The 13781-nt window shown below is 37.2% G+C and overlaps 1 protein-coding gene across 4 annotated transcripts in view; it reads left to right on the top strand.

Annotated features, from left to right (window-relative positions):
- Positions 1-12879, top strand: part of Pi4KIIIalpha (phosphatidylinositol 4-kinase III alpha) — an 81053-nt gene extending 68174 nt beyond the window's left edge. For 3 of the 4 annotated variants that reach the window (XM_088237172.1, XM_088237171.1, XM_088237170.1), the window contains exons 33-38: positions 554-678; positions 1471-1659; positions 3614-3736; positions 3873-3996; positions 7213-7372; positions 8905-12879. In XM_088237172.1, coding sequence (XP_088093298.1) covers positions 554-678; positions 1471-1659; positions 3614-3736; positions 3873-3996; positions 7213-7372; positions 8905-9130 — 947 coding nt within the window. In that variant the 3' untranslated portion in view covers positions 9131-12879. The remainder of the gene's footprint in view (positions 1-553; positions 679-1470; positions 1660-3613; positions 3737-3872; positions 3997-7212; positions 7373-8904) is intronic. The other variant, XR_015824305.1, reaches the window with a different exon arrangement.
- Positions 12880-13781: the final 902 nt, after the last annotated feature.

Raw genomic sequence — 13781 nt, 5'->3', positions numbered from 1 at the left:
AGCTACCATTGCAGGAGCCATCTTCAGTATAAACTGAGTGTTTCGTAGAAAAAATATGTGTTTAAGTACTAGTAATTTGTACCGTGTCGCAGTCGACAGTGGGCACATTTCTATTCATTTTTGTAGTATGTAGTGCTGGGAACCATGTTGAGTTTAATTTCAGCCCTTCGTCTTTGTTTATGTTATTAAGGAGGAGGAGGAGGAAATGTAGATGTTTAAACATCGGAATAATAGCAAATTTTACACAGTTTGTAAAGTGGCCATTTTTTTTTTGCACCACAACAGGCCAGGAGGCCTAATTACAGTGTTATTTGAGTGTCTGTGTATTTCAATTGCCTCTTTTATTATTCGTGCACTGTAATTACTGGTGAAAAAATGTCCGGTGTCTATAAAGTGTTCCGCTATTGCAGATTTGTCAGGGTGCCCAAGTTTACACGCTTTTTTGTGTTCGTCCAACACACACGTTATCACCCAAAAAAGAAACACATTGACTATTTATCATATTTGTATACCGTCCGTACCGTCCAATCGATATTTGTTCTCTGCCCTGTAGGTACACCGATGCAGAGTGCGGCCAAGGCTCCCTACCTCGCTCGGTTTAGGGTGATGAGGCACGGGATCAACGAGTTGGAGAACTTGGCGCTCACCATGTCACCCAGCGGGGAGTTCACTCCTCCGGTAAATATTAAAAAAAATCTTTCAAATTGCCGGCTATTCTTAATTTCATTTTGCTACAACATGCCGTTAAAAAGTCTGATTTTACAGAGAAAAATTTGGCTCGAAAATAGCGCAGTTGATCTTGAAATGCCATTTCAAATGTTGTTTATAAATTTTACATCGTTACTGCTTACTGTTGAAAAGATAAATTTTACCAAGTCCAAGAAAAGTTGATTTGAAAGCAGTGCGGTTGATTTACAAATGGCATTTTAAATGTTGAATATATGTTTCACATCGCTACGACTTACCGTTGAAAATATTGTTTTTACTAAGAAAATTTTGTCTCAAAAATCATAATCATTCCCTTTCCGAACCCAATGGTGCATAGGGCACTGCATTGGTACACCAATCGCAGCATATCTTGATCATTTTTGTTACATGAAGATAAGATGATCAGTCTTACGATTCAGGTACCAGTCCAGGGACTATGAAATCTTCCAGTGTGAAAACACCCTTTTTTCTAAAATATTTCAACCAACAAATATTATTATCAACCATATCGGGAGTCAAACCCGAGACCTCTTGCATGGTAGGCAAACGCTCTCACCATTACACTACGAAGCCGAATGGCTCAAAAATAGCACAGTTGATTCACAAATAGTATTATAATGTTGATTTTAATTTTCACGTCGCTACGACTTACCGTTTTGGAGGAGTTCCTCTGACAGAAACATGTTTTCAGTTTTATAATATAGATGTATTAATTTTTCGCGCAGCTCGCTAGACTCATTTCTTTCCGATGGTTGTCTGTAGGAGGACGGCAAGGACCACTTCACCAGCATGGGGGCCGAGCAGTGGCAGGCGGCCATCTTCAAGGTGGGCGACGACGTCCGTCAGGACATGCTGGCGCTGCAGGTCATCTCCATCTTCCGAAACGTGTTCCAGCAGGTCGGCCTGGACCTCTACCTCTTCCCGTACCGCGTGGTGGCCACCGCTCCAGGGGTGAGTACGATTACTTATATCATCTCTAAACCCACACCAGACACATTGAATGGATTCAACTAAAATTGTCCAGACTACAGATTTTCAGAAAAGTAAAATGGATTGAGGGACGTTTATTATAATACAAATATTTTATTGTGCAGAAAATGTATTTAAAACATCATCACTCTTCTAAGAACATACCTACATAACAGTGGCGAGCCGTGCTTTATTTTAAAGGTAATCTATTAAAAATGTTAATTAATTTATACTACATATAAGTACTTACATAACACGTAAGTAATGTAATTATAAATGACTATTTTTTTGTAATTCTGGGAAAATCAACTCAAACAACAATTATTATTATTAACCACGCGATAAACGTAGTTTTATTCTACACTATTTTAATACCATACTTGCACAAAAGTTTATTAACAAATACCACAATGACATTCCGCGTATTTCCATTATGATCTGTCATTGACAGTACTGTCAAGACTTGAGCACTGGCCGATTTCTTTTAAAATGAATAATGCCTAAAACGGCCACTGCGAACGCCACCTGTCCTATGTGATACATAATATGTCAACGGTATCCCATCACAGAAAAATAGTCCTTCGGAAATAATGTTCGAAATACTAGTTTCCAAATAGAGAATCTTCTAAAATTATTTGTAATCTGCAAGTTTGTTTTAGTACTAAAAAAGCCGACTTGGGTTAAAGACGAAAAATACAGTGTAATTTTTTGTATGGAAGAATAAGCTGAGGTAATCGGCTAGTTTCATTGTTCAGTAAGAATGGGCTGGGCGCACTTCATAGATATTTTTTTGTAGAAAGATATAAACGGTGATTTATAATAAATGACAATTACTTAATTTTTTTCCCATAAACATGGTTACTATAATTTATTATTATTTAAAGTCAAATATAATGGTAAGCTGTGCATAATCGCTTACTTTGACGATTCGCCCCTGCTACATAATGACACACTGATCAAACAAATAATAATCGCACAAAACGCTTTAATAAAAATTATCTTAAGAGTCCCAATCAGAACTAGCTCCCTCGGTATATTCGTAAACCTTAATGTATCATCTGTAAAACAACTTTATGTAAACGCTCTGTTACCGTACGCACACAAACATTATTCTCTACCTTCCATAACTCAGTACACAAATACAAGAGTCACTAGATACTCCACCCCGATGCTGCAAAAAATAAAATAAATTAATACAACCTTCGGTCAAAAAAGATTGGCCTACTACTCGGTTAAAGTGTACAATCTACTTCCATTATCCATAAGGACAATTAGTAAGTTCTCAAAATATAAAATTGCTATTAAGAAATGGATAGTGGAGGTGGGTTGCACACGGATCGATGAGTGGATCAAGCCAAACGGGAATTTGGAAGAAGGAAATAATTTTCTTACATCTCATGTGGCGTTTCTTGCGGAAGAAGTACTTACTGACTATACTTCGATGATTTTACTTTGAGCAGTTCTTTTATGTACCTGTAGAAATCCGCGCAAGTCGTCTACCTGCCAACATTTACCCGATGCTGCAATATTGATTCTGCTGTCCTTGGCATCAGTCGACTTCAGCGGGATTATTCAAAATATTGTGAAGAAGTCATAGAATGTAAATGTCTTTTCTATGCCTGGTACTGAGCCAGCGTAGTTCCAACTTATCACGCAGTTCAGAATTAGCATCTGGGTAGCAAGGAGTGGAAGATTGGAAAGAAAATCTGCAATCTTTTAAGTGAGTGTAAACTGCTATAAAGTTTACAACTAACTTCGCTAACCTGATCATGCCGCCCTTAATGCTTATGTATGATAATACCTATGTTTTTAACGAAACGTGTGTCTAAAAGGAAATGCAAAAAGGCGGGCTGGGCTGTCTTTGTGTATTTTGCTAGTTTAAATGCACTCTCATTATTTTCGGTTAGCGAGTGATTGATATATTTTTTGTTTCTAGTGCGGTGTGATCGAGTGCGTCCCCAACGCTAAGTCCCGCGACCAGCTGGGACGGCAGACGGACATCGGGATGTACGAATACTTCATCAAGAAGTACGGAGACGAGAGCACCAGGGAATTCCAGGTAAGCACTTTATTACTGCGACTCGTACAGCTCATCAGAGTTCGTAGCTTCGTACGGTCCTTCAGAAGCTCGTGATGTTTCTCTTATTGATATCTGCTGACCAACATCTTTACTAAGTTCAGTTCTTACGCTTCAGGCCGCTCGAAGATGCTTCATTAAGTCCATGGCGGCGTACAGCGTCATCGGCTTCCTGCTGCAAATCAAGGACAGGCACAACGGAAACATCATGCTGGATACTGACGGCCATATCATACACATTGGTGAGTAATAATTCTTATCATTTAACAATGTTTTGAGTATGTACAAATGTTTGCAGACAGGCTGGATTTCCTCCCTAGGCACTTATTCAGATCTAAATTTGTTGCAACAGAGAGGGAAAACATTTTTGAGAAGATAATATAATATAAGTCATCGGGTGGTTTAAGTAGCCACTTTACACATTGTGTAACATTCACCATTCTGCCTATGTTTAAACATCTACATTTCCTCAACTCTCCCATCTGTTGACTTTTGTGATGTAAAAGAGCTGAAACCTTTATCATGCGGGTGAGATTCATCCGGCTGAACCGATTCACCTACTAGGCAACGCCCGAAAACAGTTTTCCAATTTGTTTACTTCTTCTTTTACCAATTAATTGATTCAACAATGTTTGGAGACAGGCTGGAGTTTTTCAGACCTGAAAAGTCAACAGGTGGAAGAGTTGGGGAAATGTGGATGTATAAACATAGGCAGAATGGTGAATGTCACACGGTGTGTAAAGTGGCCATTTAAACCAGCCAATGACAGGTCATAAGCTCAGTAAATGCCTAGACTTCCGTATTCCTTTCTCAAAAATTTCTTCCTTCTCTGTTGCAACAAATTTAGATTCTTATCATTGTTCATTTATTATTTTATTTTTTTTTATTTATTTTATTCAGAAAACATACAGTCATACAAATTAAGTACTAAAAACAACAATTTTTTAACATAAAAAGACCAATTAAGTTTTCATAAATTAAAAAGATATAAACATTAAATGTGACAAAAAATAAAAAATAAATTAGAATTTCAAATGAGAAAAGAATAATTGTTGACATTTGCGTTTTCCATGGAGGTAATAAATTAAAATAAATAAAAATACCGAATGTACACTCCGAGCCATCCACGCACACACACGAACGCACATATAAAACATACACAAATGTATACATTACATGCGGCACATATACACAGGACAAACCACTCAAGATGTACATTCAGCAACTATCCCAAATAATCGACCCCATGAAGAAATTTTCTGTACAAATGCAACGTGCAGTTAAAAATGTCTACATCAATACTGAGTCTGTTATAATTACTCGTATGATAGGACTGTATTCCTAAATTGCTTAAATGATTTCTAATAATATCTAAATTATTTTTTTAAATTCTATCCTTGGCCGGGAGACTTGAGATAAATTCTCGTCGAACACAACGAAACCCCGTCACTGGTGAACGATTTTAAATAAGGTGGTCTAAACTAGCGTTTCCTAGAGCGTCTCGGTGCGTATCAAGTTGCTTAGATTAAGATGGGCCGGACATGTACAGCGAATGCCCGATTCACGCATCCCTAAAAGATTGACGAGCGGACGCCCGGGCGGAAGGATATCAGGGAGAAGACCCGGCCGAATTGAGAGGATGAAATGAGAAAGGACGCAGCGTGGTTTCCCCAGGTGGCAAAGTGGAAGACAGCGGCTGAAGGCAGAGTCGGGGCAGGCCAAAGCTCGATATGGGCTGTAGCGTCATCTGAGAGAGAAACCGTCATTTCTCAACCTTTTAAAACCTATATTATGTATCTTTTTTGGGTGATACCGTGTATGTTGGATTTGATCCGACGTTTCGGCTACCATTGCAGGAGCCATCTTCAGGAAAAACTGTGTGTTTTATAGAGAAATGTATGTGTTTATGTACTAGTAATTTTTGTTTGGGACTGTGGGAAAAATAAAAGACCATTTAGTAAACCCAAAAGATAAAAATCCTCTCGAAACTGAAGCCGTGTACAAACTAAGTTGCCAAGGATGTGATAAAGTGTATATTGGACAAACGGGGCGCACAGCAAAGAAGAGAATTGATGAACACAAAAGAGCGTGTAAACTTGGGCGCCCAGACAAATCCGCAATAGCGGAACACTTTATAGACACAGGACATTTTTTCGCCTTTGAACCAAAAATTCTACATAAACCTAGTAATTATAGTGCACGAATAATAAAAGAGGCAATTGAAATACACAGACATCCAAATAATATAAACAAAGACGACGGGCTTAAATTAAATTCAACATGGTTCCCAGCACTACATATGACAAAAACGAATAGAAATGTGCCTACTGCTGACTGTGACACGGTACAAATTACTAGTACATAAACACATACATTTCTCTATAAAACACACAGTTTTTCCTGAAGATGGCTCCTGCAATGGTAGCCGAAACGTCGGATCAAATCCAACATACACGGTATCACCCAAAAAAGATACATAATATTGTTAACAGTGACCGTGAAAACCTTCGCACCTATCTTTTAAAACCTGTTGTGGCCAGCGGTTCAATTTACACGATGATTGTCCCCGTCAAGAAAGGATAAATTTAATCGACTCGTGCATATTAATTGCATTTGTTAATTGATGTGTAGTTGAATGTCTCGCTGAGAGATGGCGGGATCGTTTTCGCTCTGTCGGCAATGTCGCGTGATTCGCGGCCGACGAGATCCAGTGATTTCGAAACGGGACTAGACAGTTTGGGTGCTCTCTGACTTGTGCTTGAAGACAGACTTCTTCTTGAAGATTTATAATCGCTGCATTATGCCCACAAAACTACGCAAAAACCCATTGAAGGGTTCAACCAAATACAGATCATAGTGGATGCCATTGGATTCAAAGCTCAGTTTTTCTATATCTTTTGCTGGGGATAATTTGTCGTGGTGAACTGCTGGCAATAATTATTGTATGCCATTTTTTTTTATTGAATCTGAACAGTTTTTTTCAAATCTTTTGTTAAATAAAATGGTTGGTTTGACTTACCGCAGTTTCGTTGCAAGGTAGTGTGAAATTAAATGAAAGATTTACTTACATTGTTCTGAGATTTAAAAGATAATATGATGAATACAAGATATACAAAGATGTGATTAAATTAAGTACAACACTGAATGAATTAACCGCGACACGAATTTACATGATGTGGGTATTTGTAAGTTTTAAAGAGAGAGAGAGCAAAAGCCAACTGAACCGTAGCAGACCGGGGACACGCGGACACGCGGTGCCGACGTCGTGCAGTTCCAGTGTGTCTTGTGTCTTGTGCGGTGTTAGTGGTAAAAATACGGCGAAAGTGCATGCCCACAAGTATAATAAAATTAAACGCTGGTCTTAACCAATATTTTTACTTTCAATTCAAGAGCTATTGGACAGCTTTAATTTTATTCTTTTCCGATTCCGAACAGCACTGAATTTAGCGTGTGTTTAGATTTCGGGTTCATGTTCGAGTCGTCCCCGGGAGGGAATCTGGGCTTCGAGCCGGACATCAAGCTGACGGACGAGATGGTCATGGTTATGGGCGGGAAGATGGAGGCCGAACCCTTCCGCTGGTTCTGCGAGCTGTGCGTGCAGGCCTTCCTGGCCGTCAGGTAAAATTATACCCATTGAACTTCATTTATCTATATGAGGTTACTGGTAGCAAACTTAGAAATCTCCATTGAAGGAGGCTGAGATATTTGCGAAAAACTTTGAAAAAAGAATTGTGAGATTTGTTATGCTTAATTATGCTTCACCAACTCAATGGAGAATGCTAAGTTTGCGGTGTCAAGTAGTATAATTGAAATCTGTTTTTGCAAGATTTAGAGACGGTTTTGAATTACGCTATTATTTAAGCAGGTAGGTTTTTATGTATAGTTTATATTGGCATCAGAGATATGGGAGTTCCAACTCACTTAATATCGCTGATGAATAATTTATATGTGAACAACACAGATAAAGTGAAAGTGGACAACTCCCTGTTGACAAGTTTCAGCACAGATAAGAGAGTCCGTCAAGAATGTATTCTATCTCCATCTTTATTCAACTTGTACCGGGAACACATAATGAGACGAGCACTGGAAGGCTGGAAAGGAGGTTTTAAAATTGGTGGTTGCGTAGTCAACAACTTCAGATTTGCAGATGATCCCACGTTACTTGCTAAAGACGAGCTGGAAATGGCAGATATATTGGCTCGGGTAGCAGCAGAAAGTCGCAAATTTGGGTTTGAAATAAACAGAACTAAAACGAAGCTCATGATTGTTGACAGAGCCAATATGTTATAACCATCAACTAGACTCCAAGACCTTGAAAAAGTTCAAGATTTTGTTTACTTAGGCTCATCCATCTCTGCGGGCGGTGCATGCACTTTAGAAATTAAAAGACGTATCCTAATAGCAAAAAATGCCATGACTCGACTGACCAAAATTTGGCAAGATCGGGGCATCTCGAAAAAAACTAAAATATTCATAGTGCGTACGCTTGTGTTCCCAATATTCTTGTATGGCGTAGAAACGTGGACAATTAAAGCACGTGAGCAGGAAATGTGATGTGGTGTCGGCGTCAAATGCTGAGAATACCATGGACAGCCAGAAGAACAAATGTCTCTATACAGGAAGAACTCAACATAAAAGTTCGCCTATCGGCCATATGCTGCCAACGTATGCTGCAGTTCTTCGGTCACATAGCTAGACGTGACCCAGAAAATCTGGAGAAAATAATAATCACGGGCAGTGTGCCAGGACGAAGAAGCAGAGCCAGAGCTGCAGCTCGATGGATCGACCGGGTGAAAACAACCTCACGGGCGACCCTATATGGAGCTGCGGAAAGGGCGCAGAGCCGTGAAGAGTGGAGACGCTTTGTCAATGGAATGGCTGGTGAGAGTACCAATGATCACGACCCTCAGAACTGAGGAACAGCATAGAAGATATTGGCATCAATAACTAATTTTCCGTTTTTGGTGGAGATTTCTAAGTTGCCTCTAATACCCCCATGTAAATTATATGGAACGTATATTCTTATTTGAATTGTAATTATATATTTATATTTTTTTATTGATTGAATTTTTCAAGATCCTCATGACTTTGTACTCTGTTTTTACTATGTTTTTTTCTATGCATAAATATGTTCACGTTGTTCTGTCCAGGCCGTACCAAGAAGCCATCATCACTCTCGTCTCTCTGATGCTGGACACGGGGCTGCCGTGCTTCCGCGGACAGACCATCCGCCTGCTGCGCGCGCGCTTCGCCCCCAACTCGACGGACAAGGAGGCGGCCGCCTTCATGCTCAGCGTCATCCGCAGCTCCTTCCTCAACTTCCGCACCCGGACGTACGACATGATACAGTACTACCAGAACCAGATCCCCTACTGAGGAGGCGCGTCCCTCATCCGCTCAGTCCTCGAAGAGTCATCTTATTGTATTTTGATTTTAAAAAAAGCAAGCAAGGCTCAAAGTGTGTCCAAATCTTTGAAAACAGATTCTGGGTTTTTCTCTATCGGGATGGATATCAATATTTAGATATTTCTGACCTCAACGTTGTTGAGAATATGGAAGTCTGGGCATTTACAGCTGTCATTGGCTGAGTTAAGTGATCACTTTACACACTGTGTTAACATTCACCAGTCCTCCTATAGATGGTTGACTTCTAAATTCATTTTTGGAATTTTGGTTTTGGCATATATGCTGGGTTTTAGATATTACTTTCACAAGCGTGTTGGTTTTACATAGAGAACGGAAGTCAATATAAGAATTGTAACAATTTCATTTTAAATGTGCTTTCAACAGAGAAAATACCTCTAGTCAACTTCAGCAATGATTTAAATGAGATTTACAATTTTTTTCGCTATAATTGGAGATTGTGAAATCGATTTTTAAACTTAAATGCTATTTAAATTTGTTGCAACACAAAGGGAGGACATTTTTGAGAAGGAAATATGGTAGTCTAGGCATTTACCCTGCGTATGACCTGTCATTGGCTGCTTTAAGTGGCCAATTTACACACTGTGTAACATTCACCATTCTGCCTATGTTTGAACATCCACATTTCCTGTTCTGTTGACTTTTATGCTTCTTCTTTTACGGGTAGTTAATTCAACAATGTTTTTAGTATTTCCAAATGCTTGCAGACTGGCTGGATTTTCTCCCTAGAGAGTTATTCGTATTTAAATTTCATCTCTGTTGCAACAAATTTAATAAATATAAATAACTCCCTAGGGAGAAAATCCAGCCAGTCTGCAAACATTTGGACATACTCAAAACATTGTTGACTTTTAACTTATTCAAACAATGTTTGATCTTTTCCAGTCGGTCACTGGGATTTAAGTATCATTTGTCTTTTATTTCTATAATATGATACTAACTTTAGTTTACGTTTATAGTAATTTAATAATGTATGTAAAAATAGGTTGTTCGCTTGATGCATTCCACAATAAAGTAACATGGTGCCCTATTTATTGCTGTTGTGAACTCGTAAATAAGTTTTATATATTTAATTACAGTTGAACTTGGTTATTACGAGGAAGACAGGACCCAATGAATTTGCTTGTTACGAGCATTACTCGTTATACCAGAGAAAGGTTTTTGTAAATCCACCAATCCAATGTCACTAAGCAAACAAATAAATATACAGTAAAACCTCGTTTTAATGTTCCTTAATTTTACGTTTTCTCGCTTTTTACGCCCAAATGTTTAGGTCCCACTTTTTCCAAACATTCTCATTCAAATATCCCCCCAATTAACGTTTTTCATAACCCCGGTTTTACGTTTAAAATTTTTCGAAACTCGTTCGATTCGTCGAAAGACGCCGAGCCGCGCGGCGCCGCGTTCGCCCAAAATGGTTCATAAAATCAAGGTAAATAAAAAATGTGTGAATCGCTGTCTCAAACTAAATTCAAAGTAGGTGCAGTGTAATTGACCATTTTGTTCAAGTGTCTAATTTTGTCATTTTACTAAATTGTGACATGCGGTTGACGCATGAAGAATAATGTCTTTACATCAATAAATTGATGCAGAAAGTTTAAAAATTTGGTAATAGAATATATTATTTGAAGTTATAAACATAATTTGGAAAGAAGATTGTTTAAACAGTTATCATAAAAATGTGAAACAGTTTTGCCGCTATGTAAATGACAGTTGAAACTCTGTGGTGCCATACTTAAAAAAGTGATGCCATATAAATAAAATTTCCAAAATTTGGGGAAAAAATCATTGTATGCATTTTATGCAAATTCAAAATTTTATTAATGTTTTTAATTTGTTTATAAAATTATTTTAAACATGTTTTTTTTTAAATTTAATAAAAAAAAACACATTGTGGTATTATTGATTAAAAAAATACAAAATATTTTTAAAGGAATTAGTGGTAAATACAAAAAATCCTTAATTTTGACGGTTTTTACAACTTTTCTGCAGTTTTTTATTTTCTCACTTTAGCGTTTTCCTCTGTTTAACACTTTTTTGTTGCTCCCTTGAAAAACGTAAAACTGGGGTTTTACTGTACTTTGACTTTGAAAATGAATGCTTACAATAATGTAGATTTTATTACTCAAAAATAATTACAACAGTTTTAAAAAATCACACACGTTTTTACTTCACCTTGTCTAGACACCAAGAAAAAATCGTAAATGTAAAGTAGCCAAGTGTGGTTAAGGTTTATTTAAAAAAATATTTGTTGCAAATGTCTTTCATTTTACAGTATTAAAATTAGTAATTTATTTGTACGCTACATTCCAACATGTATTTTATTTACATGAATGCATAATTATTTCTCCTGATTTTAAATATTTTCATGTAATACGAAAAAAAATCTAAAAAACATTAATTTAACACTTTCAGCTTAATCGTTCCAAAAATACCCACTCATAAGCTGAGTTGACATCTCTGGTCACTGTTAAGACGACCATCATCACGCCGTGGCCGCTGGATAATGGCACCGCTTTCTGCGGAAACCATAGCTTTATGGTATCCTGCAGCATTTGTGTTGCATCTCTATGCACAGATAAATTATAAATAAATAGTATTTTTTATGCAAGTATTTATTTAAAAAATAAATTAGTTCTTTATTTATTATGTTTGGGATATTGTAGTTATTAAAAAATAATATTAAGTATTATAAAATTGTTACTATTTTGTCTTATTTATTATATTGGTGTCTGTAATCGTGGAATTTTAATGTTACCAGGGAACGTTTTTATCTGTGGAATTTTAATGTTACCAGGGAACGTTTTATCTGTGGAATTTTAATGTTACCAGGGAACGTTTTTATCTGTGGAATTTTAATGTTACCAGGGAACGTTTTTATCTGTGGAATTTTAAGATTCATTATTCTCTGCTTTGTTTTAACTCTTATTCTTAAAGCTAAAGGTTCAATGCTGTATAAGCTCCTGACGTCACTGCGACCTGTGAAGATCCATTGTGACGCATCCTCGTGAATAGTTCTCGCCCCCCAAGCCCAGGTCTTCATTGTGTGGACGGCGAGAGTTCTCACGTGCTAAATCTCCCCTTCCAAGCCCAGATCCATAAAGTATCGGGCTATTACGTAGGGGGCGAGCTTTTTAACATCCTCAGGTTTAACCGGTGGTCCCCCGAGGATGAGGCTCCTTTTATGATATAAAGCATCACATCACATATATTATGTATAGGCGTTTCCTCATCTGCACTGCAGAACCTACATCTAGAAGTTTGGGAAAGGTTCATTCTAGAAAGGTGTTTGTTCAATCTGCAGTGCCCTGGGCGGGCTCTAGTGATAACCCTCACTTGATGAGGCTGAGCTTTATTAGGTCGAAGGCAAACCTTTGCAGAGTACCCTTTTATCAGTTTCTTCGTATGGTTCTGACCAGATGCTTATTTTATATTATATATATTTATTTTTTTGTGTATATTTGGACCCCTGTATTTAGTAGCCTTACGTGTCATGTACAAGGCTAAAGTATTCGGAAAAATCGTTTTTGTTTGTCTTGGAAATAGGATGTTCGATCACTGATTTTGGTTTATTACCTTTATGAGTCCAATCACCATTGTTGCAAAGTCCAAGAACAATGGCGCGTGATAACTACTTTTTACTACAGTGTGGATATCTGTTAAGGATATTTAATCTTTCCTGCATTCTGCTTCAAGATTATGGCATTGTAAACTGAAAAATGGGTACTGAAATAACAAATGTTCGATACTCTGTGAAGAAATATCGTCGCATGGACAATAGTCATCATTCCTTCATTTAAACCTATATAGGTAACTTCTCATAGCTCCATGTCCGGTAAAAATTCGGGTCGTTTTGAAAGTATGTACTTTTATTATATTAGGTAGGTAAACACGTCTTTTTTCTACAAAACACACAGTTTACCCTGAAGATGGCTCCTGCAATATTAGCCGGAACGCCGGAAGGAATCAAACTTACACGGGATCACCCAAAAAAGATACATATTGATTTTTATGATTGTAAACATATTGTCAATTTTTAAATTACATAGTTGGATTGTGAAACTAAATTGAATTAATCTAATATTCCACTCATGGAAACCTACCCTAATATTGACTGTTATTTATTATATTTAAATATGTTTATGGTAAATTATCAAGTTAATAAAGTTTATTGAAAAATAATCACGTTTTATTTATTTTTTAAACATTAGTGTAAATATTTGTAGACGATTTTGCTGTTGTAAGATTCTTTGAAAGATTATCCCAATTTTATATTAATTAATTACAGTTATTTAGAATTATGTAGGTCATAATTATTCAATGGTACGTGATGAAAATCACTTATATGCAATTTATTTTTCCCCCGAGTTTAATTAAATGTCAAAATCACTTCAAAACCTGGCTGGAGGTCAAAAAACGACTAAATATGCATCAGGCATGACTGACCGTTTGGGCATGAGCTAAGTGTCATAATTTTAGAGGGCTCAAAGTGCATTAATAGGCAGATGGTTTTATTTAAGAATACCGAACTTGTTTCTAAGGTTACGTAAAAGCCATTATAAAGTGACGTTTAGAGCATTAAATTATCTAAAGAACACATTTA

The sequence above is a fragment of the Micrasema longulum genome, unplaced genomic scaffold, assembly GCF_059751315.1.
Source record: "Micrasema longulum isolate JH-2025_06_02 unplaced genomic scaffold, ASM5975131v1 h1tg001665l, whole genome shotgun sequence".
Classification (NCBI taxonomy): Eukaryota; Metazoa; Arthropoda; class Insecta; order Trichoptera; family Brachycentridae; genus Micrasema; species Micrasema longulum.
The sequence above is the reverse complement of the archived record's forward strand: the minus strand, read 5'-3'. Positions and strand labels throughout refer to the sequence as shown.